The 26,474-nt window shown below is 38.9% G+C and overlaps 2 protein-coding genes across 3 annotated transcripts; both read right to left on the bottom strand.

Annotated features, from left to right (window-relative positions):
• Positions 1-14: 14 nt before the first annotated feature.
• nox5 (NADPH oxidase, EF-hand calcium binding domain 5) lies at positions 15-13,952 on the bottom strand. 2 transcript variants are annotated; one of them, XM_017486133.3, is made up of 16 exons: positions 13,748-13,952; positions 11,578-11,728; positions 10,917-11,127; positions 10,569-10,806; positions 10,317-10,470; positions 9,788-9,963; positions 6,439-6,621; positions 5,985-6,117; positions 5,726-5,868; positions 5,386-5,556; positions 5,182-5,226; positions 3,402-3,526; positions 3,174-3,258; positions 2,997-3,096; positions 2,182-2,348; positions 15-1,599 (listed from the first exon to the last, which is right to left on the bottom strand). In XM_017486133.3, the coding sequence occupies exons 1-16, from the start codon at positions 13,865-13,867 to the stop codon at positions 1,468-1,470; spliced, it is 2,334 nt and encodes a 777-aa protein (XP_017341622.1). In that variant the 5' UTR covers positions 13,868-13,952; the 3' UTR covers positions 15-1,467. The 2 variants fall into 2 exon arrangements, with proteins under 2 accessions (XP_017341622.1, XP_017341623.1); XM_017486134.3 differs by lacking the exon at positions 6,439-6,621.
• Positions 13,953-14,019: 67 nt separating this feature from the next.
• hal (histidine ammonia-lyase) lies at positions 14,020-22,567 on the bottom strand. Its single transcript, XM_017486135.3, has 20 exons — positions 22,269-22,567; positions 22,073-22,133; positions 21,915-21,942; positions 21,605-21,679; positions 21,305-21,377; positions 21,048-21,114; positions 20,871-20,908; positions 20,608-20,733; positions 20,280-20,419; positions 20,134-20,181; positions 19,671-19,818; positions 17,658-17,753; positions 17,510-17,568; positions 17,341-17,421; positions 17,162-17,227; positions 16,892-17,057; positions 16,588-16,722; positions 16,319-16,427; positions 16,128-16,197; positions 14,020-15,589 (listed from the first exon to the last, which is right to left on the bottom strand). Exons 1-20 carry the CDS (start codon positions 22,543-22,545, stop codon positions 15,458-15,460), a joined length of 1,995 nt encoding a protein of 664 aa, XP_017341624.1. The 5' UTR covers positions 22,546-22,567; the 3' UTR covers positions 14,020-15,457.
• Between the last annotated feature and the right edge of the window lie 3,907 nt (positions 22,568-26,474).

The raw sequence follows: 26,474 nt of genomic DNA, 5'->3' as shown, positions 1-26,474 counted from the left end.
ATATATCCAGCTTGTTTATTTATAATTACAATTACATCTTACATCTTTACATTACATTAGGAATTGATTGTGTGTGTGTGGTTGTATGAGAGTGAGAAAGAGAAAACATACTAGTGGGAGGGATGGGCTTGGTGGCTGACACAGTTTGTCAAGCCTGGCCAAATTGTTGAGGCCCCCTCAGGCGCCCCCTGGCGGCCCCCACTTTAAAAAACCACTGCTCTAATGCACAGGTTCCCAACCCTGGTTCTGAAGAACCCCTTGCCCTGCACATTTGAGTGGCTTTCCAGCTCTAACACCCACACTTCAACTCATGAAGAACTGTTAATTAGATGATGAAACGAATCAGGTGTGTTGGGAGAAAGGAAACCTCTAAAATATGCAGGACAAGGGGTACTCCAGGACTAAGGATTGGTAACCCTTGCTCTAATGCAGTACGGGTGGTACAGCGGGCACTCCAGGGTTCCTGGTTCCATCCTGATCTTGGTTTACTGTGGAGATTTGGACGTTCTCCGGGTATCCTCTGTGCTATCCAGTTTCCTTTCACCTCCCCAAAACATGCTGGTTGGTGTCTCTAAATTGCCCCTGGATAGGAATAAGTGTGTACATGTGTGCGTGCATGGTGTCCTCCATTCAGGGTGTATTGGGCCACCCACACCCAGTTTAGGCTCCGGGTACAAAGGCAACATGTTTATCGTTACTTCTTGCATACATAAGATGAAATGCAGACAATAGAAGAGCAAAATGATGTACGCAATTAGACAGTTGTACTCTCTCTTTATATGATCAAATGAAAGGTTAACATTATTACAATGTCAGTAATGAGTGCTTAACAGTTAGAAAAGCTTTCGAGGCTGTAAAATATTCAAAATACTTTCAATAGGTACAATTTAATTTTACAAGTTTTAACAGGTAGATTCTTATACATTGTTTAACTCATGAAACAAGCAAGAATAAGAATGACAAATACAACATAAAACATGGCAATAAGTACCATTATTAAACTTCTAGTTTATCTTGAATATAAGCTGAAGTATCGCACACACAGACACACACAAACACACACACACACACACACAATATGTGCACAATGCATATACGTGAAAGTGTCTAACATGTTATAACATGTTATAACTGTTACAGCTACGATATCTACTTAATCTATTACTTCTTAAATTAATATTACTAACTCTGAGCAGAAGCAGCAAAATTGCAACTTGAAAAACAATGGCATTCATTTTAAACGTGAATCTTGCTATGGTTAATGGAATTTGGTACTGTATTCAAAATGGGTTTGAAAGTGCAAGGGCAAGTGCATTCATAAAGAGAAGAAGACAAACTTACAAAGTACAAAATAGGAAATGTCACACAGCTTAAACTTAGACTAACATCTGATGTCCGTAAAACAAAACATGGCGAGTATGACTGTAGAAGTGAAAAACCAAGAAACATGACTAGGTAACAGATATCTCAGAAGTTTTCTTTGCAGAAATTAAATCCGAATGTCTCACATTGAGCCTTGATAACTTTGGCAAGTGATGGCGAGCCACAGTAGAAAACATAGACCTTGCCTTTCTTTTCCTCAGACACCTTCTGGAACACCTTATAAAAACAAACCACATCTTAGACATTTAACGGAACACACCGGCGGATAAACTGAACAATTTTGGAATGAATAGGAAAAAGGAAAACGCCATTATCACAAAGTTCTGGGATTAAATAGGCATTGTACTTTCATATGTGGTTAACGGTGGTTAACATGTTCGCCTCACACCTCCAGGGTCGGGGGTTCGATTCCCGCAGCTGCCCTGTGTGTGTGGAGTTTGCATGTCCTCCCCGTGCTGCGGGGGTTTCCTCCAGGGACATGCGTGGTAGGCTGATTGGCATGTCTAAAGTGTCCATAGTGTATGAACGGGTGTGTGAATGTGTATGTGATTGTGCCCTGCGATGGATTGTCACCCAGTCCAGGGTGTACCCCGCGTTGTACCCCATGCCCCCTGGGATAGGCTCTAGGTATAGGCTCCACGAGCCACTAGGATAGGCGGTATAGGAGATGGATGGATGGATGGATGTACTTCCATACGATAAACTAGATCCTGTGCTTAATGCGTCCTAGGTATCAGATACATTAGACCTGTGACTCATGGGTATGTACAGTATTTCACACTGACGTTGACTACCCACCTTGCCCCATTCGGGTCTGCCTGGCTGTGTGCGTGTCCTCAGACCAGTGATGGAGTCTCTCTTCTCTTTCTTCGCCAACAAGTCCAATGCCATCTGAAGCCCGATAGCCTTCATGTCATTCTTACTCAAAGCTGACGTCATGTACATGTGCATCTCCAAAAAGCGACCTGAACACACACACACACACACACAGAGTAAAATCCATTTTAGTTATTATGAATCATTAATATAATTTATAATACATATAATAAAATCTACATATAATTCCCAAACCCAGTATGTCCCAGTACTTGCATACTCTTTTGCTACACACTCAAAAGTGTGTACTTTTTCCTTCACAAAAAGAGTACATAATTTCAGTGCATATTATAAGTAGGTGAATTGGGACGCAGCATATATCGATATTCAGTCAAGTCAAGCGGAGCATGGTGATGAGGCCAACATTAGGAGATCGCTAAATTCAGACGAAAAGCATTCTGAGGGTATTTTCAGAAGGGGTGATAGTTTAATAACAGCAATAGAGGGGTGGAATTATACCTGGGGAAGTCAAAATATTAAGATGTAAATTGTCTCCTGGATGTTGCCAGCTTTTAGTCAGGAAAAGAAATGATGGCGTAGTTATTCATTGATAATTATTGCATGTGTTTTGGAGCATACCTGTGTTTTTGTGACAAAAATAAAAAATGAATGCAGACTAAGCATTATACGTGATATAATATCCTGTTTCTCAGACAAAAATTGAGTTTGAAAATGAAATAATTTTTTCTGAACAGTTTTTATTGATCTCTCGCTCTCTCTCTCTCTTTCTCTCTCACCCTCAGGTTCCTCATCAGCCTGGTCCATCTCCAATTTGGTCAACAAGCTCACAAACCACTCAAAGGACTTCTGATCTCGGTTTATCCAAATGAAATCCACCTGTAGAATGTCAGAACTTTAATGTCATCCAGGCAGAATGGCTGCGGTCACTTCAGTTCATTTCAGTTCTGTGTTACCTTCCTCAGCTTCATCTCATTATCTTTGATAGTCTCACACCAGGAGTAGTTGCAGTTAGGGCAGTTCTGCTTCCTCATTCGATAACTGTAGAGGAAAGGCAGTAGAAGGTAAACAAAAGGAGTCTGTTTATGTAGTATTTTTGAAAATCTATAGACTCGTAGCATTTTATCCATGGAACATTCTGGTTTATGTGTTGAAAACATGGCGTCTATGTTGTAGGATCTCACCGGTACATAATGCTCTGCAAGATGGATGCGAACGGTGTGATACCAATGCCTGCCCCAATCAGCACCGCATGCTCTGAGGCAAAGATCTGCCTGGTCGGGGTGCCATAAGGCCCATCTACATAACACTGTGGCAATTTTTAAATCACATGTTTCATTCATTTTATCATGGATATAGGCCTAACTAACATAAAACCATATACAAACACTTTAACTGAAGATTACTTACTTTTGGCCTTCACAACATTCATAAGCATTTCATACCTTTTTTATAGAGAAATATTGGAGAATTAATGTAATGCTGTAATTTCAAAACCTGTGAGGTTTTTGCCATTACATGAAATAGAGAAGAAAGTCAGCTGCCATTATAGGGTGACTGTTTAAGATTGTTACTGTATATCCGTAACCTTATCTTGGAAATTATTATTTTGTCTTTACTAACAGCACATCTGTAAAGTATTGAGACATCTGTGGAGTATCCCCTGTGTTAGCCGTCATTTAGGGAGATGTATTAACTGTATCCATGTCATACACTCACTCAACACTTTATTAGGAACACTATACTAATACTGGGCATTCAGATCTTCATGGCATGGATTCCACAAGATGTTAGAAATGTTCCTCTGAGATTCTGGTCCATGTTCCTGCAGATTTTTCAGGTACATCAGATTTTTTTGATGTGATTACAGATTACAGTTATTAACGGGCTCAAAGTGGGCCATGAAAACATTCCCCACACTGTTACACCACCTCCACCAGCCTGGGCTGTTGACACGAGGCAGGTTGGGTCCATGGATTCATGCGTTGGTGCCAAATTCTGACTCTACCATCTGTGTGTTTCAGCAGAAATCGAGATTCGTTAGACCAGGCTATGTTTTTCCAGTCTTCTGTCCAGTTTTGGTGAGCCTGTGCCTACTGCAGCCTCAGATTTCTGTTCTTGGCCGACAGAAGTGGAACCCGACGTGGTCTTCTGCTGTTGTAGTCCTTCCACCTCAAGGTTCGACGTGTTGTGCATTCTGGGATGCTTTTCTGCTCACCACAATTGTACAGAGTGGTTATCTGAGTTACTGTAGCCTTTCTGTCAGCTCAAACCAGTCTGATCATTCTACATTGACCTCTCTCATCAACAAGGTGTTTCCGTCTTCAGAACTGCTGCTCACTGGATGATTTTTCTGTATCACACCATTCTGAGTAAACTCTAGAGACTGTTGTGAGTGAAAATCCCAGGAGATCAGCAGTTATATAAGTACACAAACCAGCCCGTCTGGCACCAACAATCATACCACGGTCAAAATCACTGAGATCACATATTTCCCCAATTCTGATGGTTGATGTGAACATTACCTGAAGATGCTAACCCGTATCTGCATGATTTTATGCATTGCACTGCTGCCACATGATTGGCTGATTAGATAATTACATGAATGAGTAGGTGTACAGGTGTTCCTAATAATGTGTTCGGTGAGTGTATATGAGCATTGAAAATTGAATGTTGATGTGCCATTTGCATCAAAAACTATTATGAAGTACCAGTCTAACACAACTTTACTTATTTACGAAGCCCATATGTCAGCAAAAAAGAATGCCCTTATATTACAGCGGTAATCAAATTTGTATTTATAACATTGATTCGGATGACAAATATTTAATAAAGGATTTCCAAAATGGATTAGCATATTTAAAAAAATACTAATACTATTACTTAATACTTGTACTTAATACTAACAATACTATTAAAATACCTCAGTATAAGATAAGTACCACTTATGTAATCATTACTCACCTTGATGTTACAATATCTATGATTCTCGCTCAGTTTTGCAGAGATCTGTAAAGTGGTGCAATTTCAATATCAGAGGCATCTAAAACAGCTGCACACGGCAGTCCGGGAATAAATATAAATATTTATAAATGTGATTACTTGTTTTTCTTGGATAAGTAGGTTAGCAACTGTTATGTAAATAGATTTTTGTCCAGTAGAAATTACCTCTCTAGTTACTTGAGGCACGTCTCCCAATTCTACCTGCACTCCGAGGTCTGGATTTGGTGTCTGAGAACTGGGCCGTACTCCATTCTTGCGATACAGAGTTAGCTCAATGGCGTTATCCTCGTTAGATGCTACACTTCCACCACAGTCCACAGATTTGAACAGTTCCTCCTGTTATCGGCATGGGTTTGCGAGAGACATTAATCAGTGTGTAGTAATGATGGCTGTTTCATGTAAAATGCAGACAACCAACCAGTAAAACAGTATGGTGACGTCTGAATGACTTGCATAGTTAACTATGTGATTAGATTCCGAGAGGATAAAGAGGATATGTGCTCACCTGGGTTCTTGCACTGTGCCTTCGGTTCCTCAGGCTGGCTGTAAGTCTCTTGTTGTTAACGACTTGGCTCTCAGGCTGTCTAAAATACTCAAACAGCCGATTTGTCCATTGGCCCATTGATCGCACGTGCAGCCACATGGTATCTATGAAAATAAGTTAATGACTTGCTTCCTGAACCTTCAGTGGAGAATTGTTGTGAAATAGTGAACTGCTAATTTGCATTTGGCTATATATGGTAGATATGAGCAATGTGCTGTACCTTGTTGCTCTGGTGCACTGCTGATGGTGAACGGGTGCCACTCATACTTGGCTATGACTGGAATGTTGACGTAGACATAGTCGCCAGGTTTAAACTGGAAGAACGGTGGCCGCTTGATCACTAGATGTGTTACCTTTAATATCCAACAAAATGAAGAAAGACAAAGGCCTTAAATCAAGGCACAAGTCAGTGTATGGATAAACAATTCAATACAGTCTGTAAATGGTTGCCTGAAATATCAGGACTATGTATAAAAAGGTTATATGGTTCACCAAATATAGATTGAGACACCGACATTATATACTTTATCTTCAGAGCTAGAACTAAAGCAAAGAGCCCAAACTGTCTGAGTACTTACGCTGCACTGTATGTAGAACTCAATCATGAAATAACTTATTATTTAAAAACAACACAAAGAACACCACACAGATTTAGAGTTTGTTTTTGTTAGTACCTTAGATGGGAGCAAGTTGACCTCAACAATATACAGGGTTGCCATGCGAGACACTGCAATGCCAACTAACTTCTCCACAAGGAAGATCACACCAGGTGCCACAAACCACTTCCAGAAATTAGCGCAGTGGACTATGAGCAGTACCCAAACCCAAATATAAGACAGATGAGACCAATAGAACACCTAAACAGACACAAAAAGAATGTTTGGAATAAGCTGTTGTGGTGTGTCAATGTTTCTTAGTCGACAAACAGCAATTTCCCTGTTTGTGCACTATTTGTGCCATGAGGTGGTAGCTCAGAATAATGTTAATGCACCATACAGTCCATGACAGACAACACTGAGAGGATAGGTTGCATCAACAAGGGTTACATTAAACTGGTTTAAAGCTAATCAAGGATTTGCTAATCTAAATTTTCTTTTGATTTGTGGTTCCCTGATTTCCCTGGTTCCCCCGGGTCTGTGCTGGTTTCAAATGACAAGGACCCCTGGTTATTCATAGTCAACAAACTGATTCACACAATGGGTGATGTGACCTTGGACTGAAGTCCAGGATCCAAACACAAGGTCACCTGAATAATCTGGCCACAAGGCATACAAGACAAGTTTATCACCAGAACATGCCAATGCAATCACTACCAAAAAGTATTCAGAGGCATGCATTTGAGGTCAACGTTTTGCATAGCCTCATGAGAAGGGCTTAAGGGATTCTGGCAAAAAGGTAGGATCCCATGCTGGGCTCATCATGGCAAAGGGAAGCACCATGCCACTTCCAAAAAGGCTGATAAAGTTTATAAGCCCCCCGAGGGAAGCACTCCATGGTACCATGGTGTGCACCAATGACTGTCACATATGCCTTTAGCATAGCTGGAGACCTTCTGTTGTCTAGCAGTCCCTGGAGAAAACATATTCCTCAATCCAGCTAATAAGGAAGAGCTTCCAGTTAAGGGCATACAGGGCCTGTATGCTAAGATCTCTGTCATTCAGGAGAGTTTACTGGACTGTTCTGAGTTGGTGATTCATTTCAAGGGGTCAAACCCCCCAGGACAGCTGACCTGGCTAAGGGTGCCAAATCTCCCCATCCATTTGGGACACTTGGAACAGCTTTTAACAAAGCTGATATGGTGGTTCTTATGGAAACTTTGTTCTCTGATGCCCTCTCTTCATCTACAGTATGTTTCATGCTGATGTTTTTTTTCATTTAGCACTGCCCTTCAGAAGCTATATAAAACATTTACATGTTTCCCAGAAGACAAAATAACGGCAAGCTCTCAGGGTGTCCCATTAATACATTTGACAATATTAAGCTAGCCAACAGGGATTGTTCTGTTAGCGAATATTCCCAGGAAGTTCCCTGTCGCCTAGCATTCTGTTGTCAAATTTGGCACCATTCATTTCTGCCATGACTGCTGTCTCTTACAGTTTATCTCTTTGTTGTGATTTCTATTCTGTCAATTCTATCGCAAATACATCCTACAGTAGGTTGAATTATTAACTAATCATCTCCATATCACACAAGTATCCTGACAGCCTTGTGCTACTTGACAATTTGAATAGACTTCATCTCTCTGATCTGTACAGACGTAGATTACTGTCACAAATTATAAAGACTTATTGTAGGTATGATTGTGATCAACATTAGGTATTTTTATATATCAATCTCCTTTCTCCCACTGATAGAACAGAGTTAGGAAGACATTACAGGTCACAGTTCTGTCCTATGGACCCCTAAAGCTGAGCTATGTAAATATAAAGAGGTTAGTGACATGCGTGTTAGTGACAGGTTGTACCCTATTTATGTTTGTTAAATAGATCATGTCTTATTCTTGGAGTGAAGTTTATGAAGCCAAAGACACGTACCACTGATAATGCCTTTTATTTGACAGTACCCAATGCAACGAAAAGGTTTTAAACCCAACAACAGCTACAGTTCAGCCAGCTGACAAACTCGGCATCTGATAACAGTTATGACAGAGGGTTTTTTTTTTTTTTTAGAAAGGAAGGAAGACCTACTACACTGATCATTTTGCCACAAATTCTGCAAATCCCAAACAAGATCAACAAGAGGTCATGGTCATGGTGAACATTGAGTCAAAGGGGTTATAGATGTACTTGGAAGTAAGTGACTGACCATCCTCTATGGGATGTCAACAAAATACTAAGAAATATTTACTTTACCTTCCAGTTGGCTCCCATTTTTGGGGGGAAAACTTTGTTCTCTAGTGGGTTATTAAAGATTTCACATTTGGAGTCTGAAACGCAAGTACACTACTCATGCCTTTGTCAACTTTGTTGATACTTTGTTTAAGAATACAGACAAAAATGAGCTCTGTATACTTATGACTGTAAAAAGGCTTTTGATCAGGTTAATCATAACATCTTCATCAATAAGGTCCTGACTGCAGGAGTGATGCTTCCCAAATGGAGGCAAAGAGTGCACTACAATAGTGCTTTCTTGGACCAGGAGTGGGGTGGCCCAAGGAACCCTACATGGGTCTATGTCACCTTATTTTGGCTCAAAGACAGTTGAAGGGAAAAGGCGTCTCTGTAGCTTTGTGTTAAATTGTACTAGAAATTTATGGGTGGACCTTTAAAAATTTAAAAGCCAACGTTCTTTCAGTCAAGATGGCGTAGAATGTATCTGAACTGGTGTATGATGTGTGCGTTTGAAATTTCCCACCAATTCAAACCTGAAAGCTTCGACTGTGAATTACTGTGAATGACTATAAGATTCCCATGGTGACTCACAGAAGCTCAGGAACAACATAGTTTAGAGTTTACAGTTTTTCAGTGCAGGAGATGTCCGAGTCATGCACCGCATGAGGAAACCTGACGCTAACGTGTGATGGTAAAACGGACTTTTTCATATTATCATGCATGGCAGTGCACTCGAACACACTTGTGGCACATACACTAACAATACTAATGAGAAAAATACACCACAGATTCCCATAGTAACCTGCAAAAACTTTTAATGTATAAAAAGTACAATAACCAATGCCGAAGAGATGACAGCAGGTTATCCCCAGCACTGTATTAAGTAATCACACGCTGCTATGATTGTGGGATAGTTGCATATGGTGTACATGTGGTCTGAGACATGTACAAGGCAAGAAGGAGTCATACATCATAACATGACTTACAAAAATACAAGGTTCCTAGTTAAACTGGATTCACATATAAACTATTAATTCCAGGTTAAATTCGATTCTTTGTTGATGCAACCCAACTTATTTCCTGTGCGATTCTCACAAGCACATGCCAAGGCATATTTGGAATGTATTTATCATATAATGTCATCGTTACAGGAAAACTCTGCTTAATATTCTTGGTCATTTAGGCCACTTACCTCAAAATGACCACTACGTCTGACAAATGTGCTGGAACAAACCACCATGAGACAGATGATGACCTGCAACACAACCCCAGTGATAGAAGCAGTGCCCTTAACCCATCCGATACCCGGGCGTGTGGTGAACAGGTATTCCCACATGTTATATCCTCTATCTGTGCGTGTTAGCAAAACTGGGGAAAGGTAATAAGAAATTACATACAATTATGCTACTGGATTAAAAAAAACAAACCAACTAAATATGGAATTTACTTTCACACAGATGATGGGATTATACAATGTTCAATGCTAAATGGAAGATGATGCTGCACATTAAAGTGCACATTCATTTCAACAGAAGTTTCTTTAGAGATTACATCATGAATTCTTATTCAGCCTTAGTCCTTCTGTTCTCCAATGTAAACATAAATGACACTCAATATTTATAAATAGAGTTGGTATCTATGTAGGGAACGACAAATACAGGTGTTCCTAGATCTACAGAACATTAATAAGCTAAGTAAGAAACCCAAGGAAATGAGGTTACCAAAGTTCATGACATGTGCCATTGTGTGCACGAGAGAGAAGATGAGGATGGCATAGCCGACTATCTGATGCAGAAGGATGTTCTGGTCCAAAGGTAAGACTTTGACAACCCAGGTGGTACGTAGCCAAGTGAGACAACGCCGAAGCATCAGCACCTGCAGGCAACGTCAATCTAGCTGTAAAATACCTTCTAATTTAGTGATGACTAAACTGGACTTGATTTAAAAGAGCCTCATGAATGTGTGAGGCTTACCATAATAAAAGTGCAGTTGAGGTTAAGGCATCGTCCACACCCTTTTGCCACCATGAACCAGGGTCCACCGGGAGCATGCTGCAGCATAGCTATGACGAAGAGGAGAATGTTGAGGAAGGCGTACAGGCAGAGGAAGAACAGCTTTCGGCTGTTGTTGTGCCAGTACACCCGGGTCAAATAGCGAGGCGTCTTCCTCTTGTTTTGGTCCACATTAGGAGGTTTTAACCAGTTAGCAGCACTATGGCAATCCAGACAGCATGGTCAATGCAAACAATACTATGGTTAGAAAATAGTTTCCGGGGGGAAAAAAAAGGTAAACCTAGCTATTTCTCAAATCTCAGATACTACCTGATGGTGAGGTTCTCCATGACCTCAGGGAAGTTCTCGAGCTCTGCCTTTAGCTCCTCAAATGTAATGGAGCCACTGTTATCTTTATCAGCTGACTCAAACAGGGCCAGTGTCAGATCATCCAGTTTCTCCTCTGGCAGGGAGATGGCACTTTCCCTTAGGCAGGATTTCAGCACTGTTCGCAACTCATCAGGGTCTATAGAACCACTTCCTGTAAATTCAGGGGTTTATGGGGGTTTTTTTTTTGGCAGTATAATGCAGAAACAGATGTACAGATGTATGTATGTATACTATATGGATAGACACAAAGGTGAATTGCAAGTAGTTCGATTGTTGGTATATTAATGGAAATAATGAAAGTTTAAAATGCTAATAAAAAAACATCAGAGCTTCTCAACGCACACCAATATATAAAATATGCATTATATATACACCAATCAGCCATAACATTAATAATTAATATTGATTATCTTCTTAAAATGACACACGTGAAGGAGTGGGATATATTTATTATCACATGCCTCGACGGCTCAGAGCTGTTTGAGCAGCACACGGGAGACCTACACAATATTAATCAGGTGGTTTTAATGTTATGGCTGATCAGTGTAAGTATATTATCATTTAGAATAGACTGTTGTCTGTTTACTGTATTGTAACTGACCGTCCACATCGTAGACCTGGAAGAGAAAATGCAGCTTATCAGTCTCACTGCCGTGAATGAGGAGGTTCAGAGCCTTCAGCAGCTCATCGAGGCTAATAGAGCTACTGCCGTCCGAATCAAATAGTTGAAAGAACCTCTCTGCAAAAAATGACTGCCAAAGCAGTAGCCAAGAGAAAACAGTTAGTATTGTTTAGGTCCATACACAGGGACATTGAGATAAGCAGAACTCTATGATTGCTGGCTCAGTTCCGAGTCAGTGAAGGCAATTTACTTGTCAAGTGAAATAACCACAGCAATCTCTACTTAATTCTCTCACTATACATTAATATACATTACATATAGATTGCATTGTAAAACTATATTTATATCAGGTGAAAAGTTAGGACTTTTTTTCCCCCTCAGTTTCAGGTCATATACAAAGAAATAAACAAGTGTTTGGAAATAATTGCTATAATCTACTATATTCATCAAAATGCCAGAGAATATTAGTGTTTAAAATATGTGTGAAATGTTACAGTTTAAAAATCATACAACCTAAAATAATTGTGATTAGTATATCATTTCAACTTACTCTCCTTTGGGGGAAAACTGCCCCCAAAATCAATCAATCAATCAAGCAAAAAACAAACAAACAAACAAACAAACAAACAAAAAGTGATTACTAGTTTATATATCTGAGATTGAGAGAACTCAGTGTGAGAACCTCATTATGTAAATCCCTCTGCTCTAAATGGTGAATGGCAAATATAACATGCAGTATCTTCATAGCTTTCTGGTGTTGCAATAGTTTTATATTGGTGTATACTATTCTTATAACAAAAACCACCTAATTGGATTTCTTGGGAGAACATCATGAAAATTTTATTCTAATCAGTTAAAAATGTAATGCTCCATAGGTTTGAAAAACATTAAGAAAATGTACCTTGCCCTTAACTGTAACATCATGCCTACACACAATTTATACTTATGCCATTAAACTGCCTATTAAATCAGCTGGGCGTATAGTGTAAGCAGGCTTCAGAGCATTTATTTTAATATGGGAAATAAGTATTGGACTTCATACAGGGAGCGTCTTGAAACAAAGGCTTCTCGACTAAGTATTGAATAAATTTCAGTTAGCGTGTTCAATACTTTTTTTTACCGTGTCATTCCACTTTATTACACATAACTTTATTTATGGACTTTAATGTTGTGAATTCTTTATATTTCCAGAATTCTTGAGTTAATACTGATGTCTGGTGAAAATTTCATGTCAATAACCTCATTGGAAATATATTTACTGAAAAAAATGTTGACGCATCCAATACTTATTTCCCACACTGTTTGTGTGTGTGTGTGTGTGTGTGTGTGTGTGTGTATATACATATATATAGATATAGATATATACAGCATGCTTCGTCTTTAACCAGCCCAAGAGAACCCATGTCACACCCCTCTTCATCTCCCTCCACTGGCTTCCTGTAGCCGCCCGTATCAAATTCAAGGCCTTGATGCTCACCTACAAGACCGTGTCTGGAACCGCACCCTCCTACCTCAACTCTCTCCTGAAGGCTTACGTTCCCTCACGCAATCTGCGATCAATCAACGACCGACGCTTAGTACTACCTACTCAGCGTGGCTCAAGGTCCCTTTTTTTTTTTAAAGAACGTTCAAACTAACTGTTCCTCAGTGGTGGAATGAACTTCCAACCTCAATCCGGACCACAGAATCTCTCACCATCTTCAAAAAACACTCAACCAGCCCATAAATAAATAAATAAATAAATAAATTACTCTGGCACGTACACCTCTACTCTGCGCACTTTGCTTCTTCTGGAACTCAATTAATAGATCTTGTACTACTTGTATTGTTCTCCACTCGATATATCGCTTTTTTAAAAAAAAAATTTTCTCATTTGTAAGTCGCTTCCGATAAAAGTGTCTGCTAAATGAATAAATGTAAATGTATATATATATATATATATATATATATATATATATATATATATATATATATATATATAATATTATATGTCTTGATGGGACGCAAGCTGTGTTTCAGATAAGTGTGGCTTGTTTACTGTTTCAAGTGTCGTATTCTCTTAGCCCAGTGTACGGACCATGTCCAGAAACATGCCAAAAGGTCTGTGAGTCTCAAAAAAAAGGTCTTCACACAGATCATCAGCTCTCACCTCTTTTACTTTAAGGGCTGTTTTAAACTCATCCAAGTCGATCTCCTTGTCTTCTCCTGCAATAGTCTCAAATTGCTTGGTGACCCATTCAAGCCAACGTGTGTCCTCGTCCACACTCATTCCTACGAAGTGAACAGGATTTTACTTTAACTGTTAACACAATGCCAATGCAAACGATAAAACACAATGCCTTGGGATTCGTTTATATAGTTATGCACTTGAGTGCCTGGGAAGGAAAGAAAGCAAAAATGGTGGACAGTGTGACACAAAACTCTATATTAAGCCATTTTATTTTGATTTGATTTCCATGGTGTTGATGCAAGACGAATACACCACAATGAACAGAACAGATTCGAGGCATTTCATTACAATATAAACAAAACACAACACTTTGTGCATTGCAAGTTTTGACATGTTAACAATTACAGTGTACATTTGAGATCAATGTAAAAAAGAAAAAAACTAACAAAAAATAAACCCTCTATAGATAACTTTAGATGGTTTCTGTTGGAAACTTACTTGGTTGAGTATTTCCCAGTATCCTTATGAAGTACCGTATTTCTCAGCAAGGCAATAACAAACCCAAACCGTTCTGTATTTCTTAAAATAATCCTCTGTTTCTTTTGTTCTGTCCTTTGGGAAGAAATTGAAATAAGGAAGGAGGGGCTGTTGTGCTGATCAGCATCCCTAAGACGAACAGAGCAGCTGTGTCTGACAGGCCATCCCTGCTCTGTGTATCAATATAGCAGACCCCTTATCTTTTACTCTCTACACCACTGCTAGTTATTATTATTATTATTATTATTATTATTATTATTATTATTATTATTATTATTATTATTATTATTATAGTTACTAAATGAGCCTCCTTTCACTTATTACATCAAATAAAATACACATAAAATGTAGAAATTACTAGGGATGTGTGTAATCAAAATGTGTAACTTCAGGTTATATAATGTAAATATATAATATATATTTATATATATATATTATGTCCAGACATTCATAAATTAGTGAGGTAATTTTATTATCACTACCTGGTTTCGGTTACTGGTATATGTTATTAATAATGAGGGAGTGTTAATAAAACTGCCTCAGTAGAAGATGATGAGAAGAGAAAGATATTGATTAAAATGTGCCTGCGGCTAGTTCAGTCCAGCAAAAACAGGAAACAGATGTAAGATGAGTAAGTTGTTTTAGGGACCAAACCCAGCTTAGTATTCTGCCAGAAAAAAAAAACTAAACAATCTTCCCACATCTATTATCAGGCTTCCCTTTCTTTAAAATCGAGAATTAAAATCTTTGAACTGGTAGCATTACACACTACACACTGCATGATGATCTAACATTTCTTCCAAATGTTTTTTTACATTTTAATACACTTCAATTTTAAAAGATATATATATTTTTAATAATACTTTTTATTCAAAGTTTGTCTGTTTTCAGAACTTGACAACTTTTTTTTTTTTTTTTTTTTTCCCTTAAGCTCAAATACTAGCAGTGATGATAAGCAAATTATTTCATATGGACACAAAGGTTGTAGAATGAGTGCATTGTTCGTAGTGGGGGAAAAAAAAAAACATTTACATTTGAGACCTAATACGTACTAGTACAATCAGTTATATGCAGCACATTGGTACACAGGCTAATAAACACCTTCATCAGCATTGTGTAAATAATGATGGCTTATATCACATATTTTCTCGGTCACTCCACTCGGACTCGTTTCTGCGGAGATGGTGGTGAATCCAGAGAGAATGCAGTTGGGGAGGATGGACGTGATTCGGGGAAGAGCTCTGTACAGTACTTCTCAATGTACGGTTTAGCGACGTTCCACACCTGGGCAAGGACCAAAACCAACAATAAATAAATAAATAAATAAATAAATAAATATATATGGTGTGAAAAAGCAAATGAAAATATCTTGAATAGAGTCAAATGTACCTAGTATTTCCTATTATAAGATTACAATAAACACAATGTTAGATTTTTGATCAATTCAAGCTTGAAATAGTCTTATATAGCAAAGTTTATGAAGCACAATTCTGCCAGTAGAATAAAAAAGTCTTCAAGTAATAGGAAATACTCGATAAATATTCCTTTATTCAAGATATTTTCATTTGCTGGGGTGTCATTTTTTGCAGTGCGAGACCTGTTATTCTCATTAGTGTGAATGGTTATAAAGGTGAACAGCACAGACTGGTCCAGGATCCATGTAAAAGAGTTATTTCAGTGTACTATCGTGTGGCAAACCGTGATAACCTAGCTAATTAACATGCTTGTGCTGTATAGAGAAACAAATCTTAAGTTATAGTCCAATAAAAGAAGAACAAACAGTGAACAACGAGACTCAATAACAGCACACAGCGAGATTTACCTTCTGTTCTATGAGAAGCCGATGGGCAGTCTCTATATCTGCAGCCATAAACCTGTCTTTTATCCACGGCCTGTGCATTTGAAAAAGTGTGAAAGAGACAGAGATGGACAGAGAAGATGGAATTACAGAAGGAATGAGCTACTTTGTTGTTTCTAAGGGTGGTGCGTTTTGGATAGTGCATCTTAACTTACTTGACTACAGAGCGAACAAGGTCATACACCTTCTCCAAAGGCGTTGTGGTATGGAGTGGCCGGAGGAACTCGATACCCTGACAAGCCGCTAGCATTTCAATAGCCAGCACTGAGGAAACACACCGGACCAGCAACGGGGTTAACGTGGTCAAGCTGGTAGACCTTGTGTAGATCTTGTGCTCGTTGGTCCAATCATATGATTGCATTCTCTTTTTTGGAGAAATAATCTACGGCTGTGTATATAAGAACGTCTCCATTTCTGTTTATACCTTGCTCCACATGTTCGACCAGTCTTAGAGCCTTCCTGGCAGCCCATCCTCCCATGGACACGTGATCTTCAGTGGCCGCACTGGTGGATAGTGAATCCACTGAGGAGGGGTGGCACAGCACCTTATTTTCAGAAACTGCAAGGAAAGAAGTGCTTTCAGCATGTAATCATGTAATAATACACTTTTTCTGGCTTGACCGTTGAATTACTTGATTGAGCCTAACCGCACAGTGTTATATAATAGAAGAGTCATCTGTGTGATTGATCGGGTTCATGGCGAGATGTCTGGGCAACGGATGACTTACCGAGAGCTGCTGCAGTGCAGTGTGCAATCATAAAGCCTGAGTTCAGCCCCCCTTCGTTAACCAGGAACGCAGGTAGCTCACTGAGAGACGGGTTACACAGGCGCTCGATACGCCTCTCGCTGATGGACGCCAACTCGTGAACTCCTATGGACAAATAATCTAGCGCCTAGAAGAAAAGAACATGAGACAAAGAGTGAGACACAACAGCTATTTGTTGATTTTGTACCGTACATTCACAGACCTTATAAATATAATGTGTATAAACGATACCTTTGCTGGATACTCTCCATGGAAGTTTCCTCCTGAAATGGTCTCTCCCCTTTCTGCAAATACCATCTATAGTTTATTTATCAAGGTCAAAGAGTTGCCAGTTTTAGAGGCGAAGTTAAAAAAAAAGTTAATAGTGCAGACCATTATGACATGGAAATTCGAATATACTGAAAGGATACAGGATTATCCGTAGCACTGTTAATTTCTGTATTTATGATATTTTTCACAAAAGCAATCGTATCATTGACGATGCCATGGACCTGCAAAAACAAGCATGGTATTGATCAGGCTGAGAGAACGCCATATGAAATGACCACAGACCACAGTTTCTCCACCCATAAGGCTTACCTGGGGACAGCAGCGCATGGTGTAGGCATCCTGGACACGGTCGCAAAACCTATGGCTTTCTATAAATGTGAACATCAAATCTAGTTAGCCAGAATCCAGCAGTTTGTGCTAGCTTTATAGAGTTTATACAGGCTTGACAACTTTTCACCTGCAATCTCAGACGGGTGGTGATCAGAGTCCAGAAGAGCACGGAAACGCAAGGCCACCTCTTTCTGTCCGGGGTGGGGGCGCAGCTCATGGATGTCTGCAAGAGGTTTGGTGTGTATGCGTATGGAGTTTTGTTGAAACAGGTGCTGAAACAGGTCATATTTTAAGGAGAAGTTTCACTGAATTTCTCCATTTATTCATCATTAATACTCTATTAGAGCTCTCGATTCCTACTATGACCCGGTCAGATTCGAACTGTTGGTTGACTGAGAACGTTCTTATCACTATAGCAGACCCTCTTTCTTTTACACTGTGCACAACATCACGGCCAATTATAAGAACAGCTGGTGAAGCAAAACAACGACGGATTGATTCCCATGTATATGTGTCAGCCAGAATTATTGGCACCCTTCATAAAATGAATACATAAATAATATTTTAAAAAGTACTAAAATAAATAGATAAATAATATAAAAGATATATAAAAGAAATATAAAAGAACTTGAATTCTTTGAATTCTAACTTGAATGAGAACTAATTCAAATAATCGTTTGTAAATAATAATATATTATACTTTGTGTGCCAAGTTGCTGGAATATAAAGAATATTTTAAAGGAATGCAAACATGCAAAAGAATGAATTTTTAGGAATGTTGTTGTTGATGTTTTTGACCATTTCCTTTTCCCCAGGTTATAAATAGGTTTCATACATGGATCATGTTCACATATGGCTTCTTCTCTGCATGATAGAGCTTTAACCAGCGTTTGTGAATGGCACGGTGAACTGTGTTCAGAGACAATGAGTTCTGGAGGTGTTTCTGAGCCGATGCAGTGATTTCCATTACAGAATCATGCCTGTTTTTAATGCAGCGCCACCTGAGGTCCTGAAGATCACGGGAATGCAGTATTGATTTTCACCCTTGTTCCTTGCGCACAGAGATTTCTCCAGATTCTTGGAATCTTTTGATGATATTATGTACTGTAGATGATGAGATATTCATAGTCTTCACAATTTTACATTTTGTTCCACAAAATGTAGAGTCAGTTTTTCACAGATTGGTGAACCTCTGCCCATCTTTACTTCTGAAAGATTCTGCCTCTCTAAGATACGCGTTTTATATACCCAATCATGTTACTGACCTCTTCCCAATTAACCTCCAGCTGTTTCTCTTTAGTAAGACTTACTTTTCCAGCCTTTTGTTGCCCCGTCCCAACTTTTTTGAGACGTGTTGCGGCCATGAAATTCAAAATGACCTTTCCCCCCCCCCTTAAAATGGTACATTTCCTCAGTTCAATCATTTGATATGTTTTCTATGTTCTATTGTGAATAACACATGGCTTTATACGATTTGCAAATCATTGTATTCTTTTTTTATTGAGATGTAACACAACGTCCCAACTTTTGTGGAATTGGGGTTGTAAAACAGGTCGTGAACACTGCTAGTTGTTTTCGACACGACAACAGTACAAACCCTTTGTCATTCATCTTCAGCTTTCTAAGTACCAAGACATTGTAGCACAAAACCTGATTGCTTCATTCAGGAGGTTAAAATTTGGCTATAGATATACCCAAAACATACATTAAAATCAAAACACATAAATAATTAACAGAATTTTAAAAATATATATTTTAATGATCATCTCAATTACTGGGTTATAACCTATGGTCTGAACCTGATGAGGAAATTCGATATGAGTGAATCTAAGACTATAAAAGGTCTTAATATGTTCTGCATAGAGGAGTAGCCAAGATCTTCTACAAATGCCTCTAACAATCTTAGACATTACAGGAAAAGATTAAGTTCTTCTTTCTACTGAGACTCGACCAGATATTAATCATACGGGTGCCAGTTCAGTACACTATTTAAGAAAACTTAAAAGTCTGAATTGCCTGTGAAAATATATATATATATATATATATATATATATATATATATATATATATATATATATATATATATATATATATATATATATATATCAGGTATGAAGGAGAATGGAAAGTATTTTCTCACCACTGTCAAATGCTTTCGTGGTCCCCTTTAGGACCTCCAGGGTGAGTGCAGCAATGATATCGGCCTGTCTGGCGATGGACTCTGCCCTCTCTACAGCCTCTGCACCCATTGAGGTGATCATCTGTGTCCCATTAATCAGTGCCAGACCCTGCATATCAGGACAAGTAGAACGTTAAAGCAATCATATCCTCCTTCCTTAAACACAACCCCCTTCCAGCTTTGTTAATATTGATTGTAACAAAACATATCCTGCTTCTAGCGTCTACAACAATGTTAAGCAGTATTTTTATGGAGTTTTCTATTTCAAGCTCCCATAGTTAGCATTTTCTATAATCCCAGGGTGTTAGAAAACCAAGCTCGACATGGGTCAAGAGCACATTTTCTAGCTGAGACCATCACTACTATGTCAACACAAATACAGATAAACATGGTTAAAGCCTGACAGAAAAGATTAGAGTAATACCTCTTTTGGTTTCAGCGATATAGGCTTCAGTCCGTGTGCTTCTAACACCTGTGCGCAATGCAAAGGTCAAAGGTCAGTATATTCTTCATGCTTTTATTATTACGCTTCGTAAACACAGGGACACTTTCGGAGTACTTGGATCGTACATATTTTGCATCAGCCCACCCACTCTTAGGTGACCACATTTTCCCTTCTCCCATCAGCCCCAGAGCTAAGTGTGAGAGAGGAGCGAGGTCTCCACTGGCCCCCACTGTTCCTTTCTCAGGAACGAAAGACAAACAGGACGCTGAGGAGACAAGAGGAAATAGCATGGTATTCAAAATGCTGTTTGAGTCCCAAAGGATAATAGAAGATACACACAACAGAGAGGTCTCTAACAGGTCTCTGGTGGTCTTGTGTTTCTTGGCAGAAAAGAACAAATCAGTATCAATGAAATGATTTCCAAGTGCAACACTACTAAAAGCTTTAATGTACCGTTGAATGCCTGTATCATACTGTGCAGGGTTTCCAGAGAGATCCCGCTGTATCCTTTAGCCAGGACGTTTATTCTGAGAGCCAGCAACATGCGAGTTCTCTCAGGGCTCAGAGGGCTGCCCACACCTACACACACACACACACACACACACACACACACACACACACACACACACAATACAGCAATACAATTCAGATCAATTAGTAGAGAATCTAGTTAACGATAAATACCTAGATATTGAAAATCTTAGATATCGTCTCACCTGCTGAGTGTGAGCGAATAAGATTCTCCTGTAGTTCCCTATTAAAGAGAAATATCTTAAACATACTTAAGTAGTTTTCATGCATTATTTAAATCTGTTGGGCTGATTTTTATTTTATTTATTATTTTTTTTACACGCATTTACTCAAACGATCAAACATCAAAAGCGTGATTGTACTTGAGTTTGCCGATCGGGATGACGGTCCGAGCGAACTTCCCGAATCCGGTGGTGATCCCATACACAACTGGAGAGTACAGCAAACAATCGGATATAAGTCTAGTCTTATTTAATTCATTACACGTACCAATTTATTTATTTATTTATTTATTTTTAAAAAATTGTTTAGGAACTTTACAATCTCGAAGCAGCATAAACATTTTCTAATATGAGTACGCAAGACTGTGGATAAAATGCATTACGCATAACCTGCTTACCTTTTTTTTCTTTCACTATGGTGTCCAGAAGTTCTCTAGACTGCTCTACTTTTCTCTCAGCCTCAGGGGACAACTGGTTATAATAACAACAACCAATTTTTACCACTAAACATGCTTTGTTTCAGCGTGGAAGCTTTTTAAAATGGGTTGGCCGTGCAAAGAGTTGTTAGTACAGTGTTGTAAATATTTAATATTACAATATTCAAGTGATTTCAAATGACATTTTGGTGGGTTTTATTTTGTATTGAATGACGTATCAGTCATGTAATATTTGCACCATGTCAAATTCCTACAGTATACCTTAATCTTGTAACGGCCTCTTCCTAGGTTGACTAGGTCAGTGGAATTCAGACTGTTGCCATCTAGGAAAAGGTACTGTACACAGATCAACACATCACTCAGGAGATTTTATTATAATGCCGACTCTTTTCGTAGTCAAAGTGCAAGTCAGTCACCCTTTAAAGATGTTTGGAATATCCCATCAGCACTCATAATAATAAGCTTAGCTAAAATTTCATTCTTTGAAGGTGCCATGTTCATGACACCCGCCAGTGGATAATTCAGAGATTATAACCTTTTGTCAGTTATGTTAGGAATTAAACCTTCTCACCTCCTCCGGCTCTCTGTAGGCTCTTGTTCTGGTTATGCTTGTTAAGGTGGACAACTGTTCAAACAGTGCCTTTCTAAATAAACTTACCAGGCACATGAATTCCAAGCACAAGGAGAAGAGACATTATAATACAATAATATGATGTTTTATAAGGATACAGATATGACATTCCAGGTTGGCTAGGAATGAAGTCAGAAGACATGGTGTCTCCTTTGATCTCTAGACAAATTAAAATAAGACAAGGACACTGAACTTTAATCACGGAAAACCAAGTCAGTTATTAGGATTCATTACAGCAACCTCATACGAAGTGTAAATGCAAATAAAAAGAAAGAGTCATGTGCTGAATATTACCGAGCTCAACAAAGTCATTGTCCTCCAAGACGTCATCTATCGTATCATCAGCATCCAACAGTCCTTGTCCCTGACACCTCCTGGCCACAAAGCACACCTCTTTGACATGAGGGAACCCTCCATTATCAGGCTTGTTCTTGACATAGCGCTTGAGAGCCTCCACTCCTAGCCACTGTATGGTGCAGGACGTATCCTTACAGGGCACGGTCAGCCACTCATCTCTTACATGTACAGTAAAACGAGGCATTGTGCCACGTTTGTCTGCCAGGTTTGACATCTACTCTGGTTACTGAGGGAAGATAAGTGAAGGACCACATTTAGTGGAGGCCACCAGGCTCAACAGACCAATCAAACGGCATCTAATGAACCCCTCCTCAGTGCAGGGCGGTTGAACCCTAGGTTGTGTTTGAGCAAGTTATCTCTAGCCTTGTCAGACTTATCATTCAACACACACACACACCGAAACTTTGCCTAAAACTAAGTAAACAATGTCCATTTTTATAAAATCAGCGTTATAAAATCAAAACAGTTTTATAACACATTTTGCCACATGGTTTGGGGTGATTTAGTTGAGCTTGTATGTTTTACCCCATAGCCCATAGTGAAGAATATAAGAGTTTGTTATCACATGCACAGAGTAATCATTACTTGTCAGATATGCCTGCAGCTCCTTTAATGTTGCTGTAGGTCTCCTGGCAGCCTTCCTGGTAGGTTTTTGTCTAGTCTTTTTGTAAATCCTGTTCTTGGTGATGTCACTGTACTGCTCCATTTTCTCTATTTATTGATGATATCCTTTACGATGTCCTTTACTATAAGGACCTTTATCAGGTTAAAATAAATGCTTTTACTTAAAATTTTCTGTCATTTAAAAATAAATAAATAAATAAATAAATAAATAAAAATTCTCATGGGGACCAACCAGTGGTATTGAAGGGAATTCCCTTATATCATGTACTCTCTTATATTATGAACTGCTGTCAAATACCTATGATGAATGTATTCATTTAATTACCTATTTGAATAAGCTGATCGACTGCCATCCTTTATTATAGCTGACACATGTATTTTCTATATTTTGAAAAGACTTATTTTCGTCATGTGCTGTGTGTTTTGTCTAAATCTGTCTAGCTCCTGCACAAGTAGAAAGCTGCCTACTATGCAATGCTGTTATCTATGTGTATAAACACTCCTGTTCTAGACTAAATAAACTGGAAGTCTCTGTAAACAGAATGTGTGTCAGTCAGTGTGTGTGTTCATTTAGACTCTCCAGGTGCCTGAATACTCTGTGGTAAACCACACTTTCTAGCTCATAGCAGCACAGAACTAAGAGTTAAGAGAAATAAAAGGTTGTAAGGCTGACGGAGGACTGAAAGACATAATCAGAGATTCCTTGTCTCTAACAGGTATAACAGGGACTAAAATATATAGCCTAAAAATGTCATTAACACACATATTTTCTACAAGTTTTGTACATTTATACATTTTCACTAATGTTCACTGTCCAACATTTTGATAATTAAATATGAGTTGTTTGTTTTCTTCCTACACTGGCAAACATTATAAAAAAAAAAAAAACCCACAATGCATTTCACAGTGTGCCCCTCCCCTGGATCTGTCTTCCACAATGTGAGGCCCATCATGGGTGAGATGTCACCAGGTGTTACAGTCAGCAGCAGCGTCCTCCAGGTTCTCATGTTTTATGTTCTTTTTCAGTACACCGGCCCCCTTCACCAATTGTAGACAGCTGCCAGCTCCTCAGTTAGTTGAGGTGTGCCTACACATACTATCCCTGTGTTGCTTTTCTTTTAGGGTATGCTCCTCTATCCTTTTGTTTTCCCAGACTAACCCACAAGGCAGCTGGACAGTGGTTGGCTGATGCCAGGGCGTGTCTATACTGTGGGTCTGCATATCATCTCTGGGGACCACTGGGGCTTCAAGATCCCCTTCCAAGTAAGCCTGGAGCCACAAACCCCCAGTTACCATGTGTGACCACAAGGAGGCCTGAAAGAGTCTTTTTTTTAGCTAGGGAAGTCATATACACACGGGCTAGCCACTGTTATCACTCACTCGATTGCTCAGTTTGTTGATTGTATGCAACACCTATTTATTTTACAGCAAATGGTACTGCGCCTATATAGCGCCTTTTAACCTTAGCGGTCACCCATTCATACACACACACACACACACACTCATGCTCACACACCACTGGAAGCAGAGCTACCATGCAAGGTGCTAGCCTGCCATCGGGTGCAACTTGGGGTTCAGTGTCTTGCCCAAGGACACTTCGGCATGTGGAGGCTGAGGATCAAACCGCCCAAAAAAACACATGGTAGGTGAAGACATTTCAATCGTTGCTTTTATACAAATTAATAGTGTTGTAATGTTAGAGTCAGGTAACTCTGACCTCTTTGAGGTGCAGTATATCATGGTCTTTATTTATTCATCTTCAGTAACTGCTTTATCCTGGACAAGGTGGTGGTGTATCCGGTGCCTGTTGTGCGAATACTGGAGGCAAGGTGGGAATACACCCTGGATGGGCTGAAAGGCAACACATACACATCACACACTCATTCATACCTCAGTGCAATTTTGACTAGACTCCACAACGCTAGGTTTAAAGTAAATACATGGAAACACGGGGAGTAAAATTCATGAAACATATCAAACTTCACCCAGAGACAGCTCAGGATCAAACCCAGGCCCCTGGAGTTGTGATGTGTGCCATGTAACCTGCTGCACCGTGCTGCCCTTACTGCCCTTTACACATTACAGTATATATAGTACTGTGCAAAAGTTTTAGGCACACTATTTTTTTTTAGTACAAGTTTTGATATAGATTTTTTATTTTATGACTTTCCGAGTCAGTACAAAAACATTTCAGATTCCTCAAACATTAGATTTCCAGCACAAAATGAAATGTTACAGAAAAATATTTGTATGTCAGTAAAGAAAGCAGTATATTATGTAAGAGACCACTTTTCAGACAAAAAAAAAAAACACAATGAAGGCTGCTGGGTTTTGCTACAAAAATAAGAAGCGAGTGCGACTGTCAAAGTCTCCAGAAGATCCGTGTCTGGTTCTGTAGGATGCTCAATAACACTTACAGCTCATTTCCTTATAAAACTGCACTAATTCTACCAGAGACTACTATTTTAATTTAATTTTTTGTCTCATCGAATATTTACGTCGGTATTTTTTAAATTTAGAAACATTTCATTTCATTATTTTGAAGGCATCTTTGCTCTACAGCATTTTTTGCATGACTTTTTCAACAGTACTGTAGCTGTCGTAAATTAGCTTTAGGGATTAGAGTTTTTGGTTACTAAATAACACATTGTCTGTGGGTTAGATTTGTACTTTTGCATTGTATCTTGTGGCAAGAATTGGTTGATGTTCATTTACCATAGTAACATTTTACCATAATATGGTTTTTGATAAGAATCTTAATTTGAATACAATTTGCTTTCAAATGTTACTATTATAGCACTGCAGTTTAGTTGGTGTTTTGTTTGTGTTCTTGGTTTGACCTTATCCTAAGTTAAATATCAGGATATACATTATGTATGATGTTCAAATTTGTTGTCTTGTGGCTTGACACATGAAAGTCAAGGCCAGTGGTGAACGCATGGAGAGGTTTTGGCGTAATTTACAGTACATCAGTAGACATTTGTATGATTTGATTTAGTGTAAACTATCACACGTTCTCTCAATCCGTTAATAGACAGTAAAGCAATGTGTAGCCGTTAGGACAATACCAACCACGGCTCCTCGGGTACGTTGAAACGGTAATATTATAGTTTGTGTTATGTACATGGCCGTAAGAAACTTTATGTGGAATCATATGAAAATAGTTGCCAGAAAATAGTTGCCAGATTTTACAGACTGAATGTTGCTTCATGGCAGCCCATGTGCTTGTGAGTTGGAGTAATCCTTACCTTTTTCATTAGAAACAGCAAACACTATAAAATTACTTTCCTTACCCCATCACCCCCAAGAACTGTGCAAGCTACCCGCTGTGCCCCCGTGCTACCCGATAGACTTCAAAACAAACCTAGCGACACGTAGCATAACTTGGAAAAAATAGACACTTTATGTTGTTGTAGTTGACTTGGCTGTGAGAAACTATACAAACAAACTACTTATTATTCAACTCCCAATGCCGTAATTACCATGACACAAAAAGTTCATGCTCTCCTCCCATGACTG

Source organism: Ictalurus punctatus, chromosome 14 (genome assembly GCF_001660625.3).
Source record: "Ictalurus punctatus breed USDA103 chromosome 14, Coco_2.0, whole genome shotgun sequence".
NCBI lineage: Eukaryota > Metazoa > Chordata > Actinopteri > Siluriformes > Ictaluridae > Ictalurus > Ictalurus punctatus.
Note: the sequence above shows the minus strand (reverse complement) of the source record. Positions and strands in the feature narration are given on the sequence as shown.

What these genes read in the sequence shown, in the direction of transcription:
- nox5 (XM_017486133.3), bottom strand. Translation starts at nt 13,867, where the DNA reads ATGAGTGTGGACGAGGACACACGTTGGCTTGAATGGGTCACCAAGCAA. An exon ending in CAGCCCTTAAAGTAAAAGAG is followed by an intron (nt 11,729 to 13,747) that starts GTGAGAGCTGAT and finishes CTGCTTTGGCAG; the next exon opens with TCATTTTTTGCAGAGAGGTT. An exon ending in ATGGAGAACCTCACCATCAG is followed by an intron (nt 10,807 to 10,916) that starts GTAGTATCTGAG and finishes GGATTGCCATAG; the next exon opens with TGCTGCTAACTGGTTAAAAC.
- hal (XM_017486135.3), bottom strand. Translation starts at nt 22,545, where the DNA reads ATGTCAAACCTGGCAGACAAACGTGGCACAATGCCTCGTTTTACTGTA. An exon ending in TATGATACAGGCATTCAACG is followed by an intron (nt 20,420 to 20,607) that starts GTACATTAAAGC and finishes TTGTCTCCTCAG; the next exon opens with CGTCCTGTTTGTCTTTCGTT. An exon ending in GGTCGAACATGTGGAGCAAG is followed by an intron (nt 16,428 to 16,587) that starts GTATAAACAGAA and finishes GTGTTTCCTCAG; the next exon opens with TGCTGGCTATTGAAATGCTA.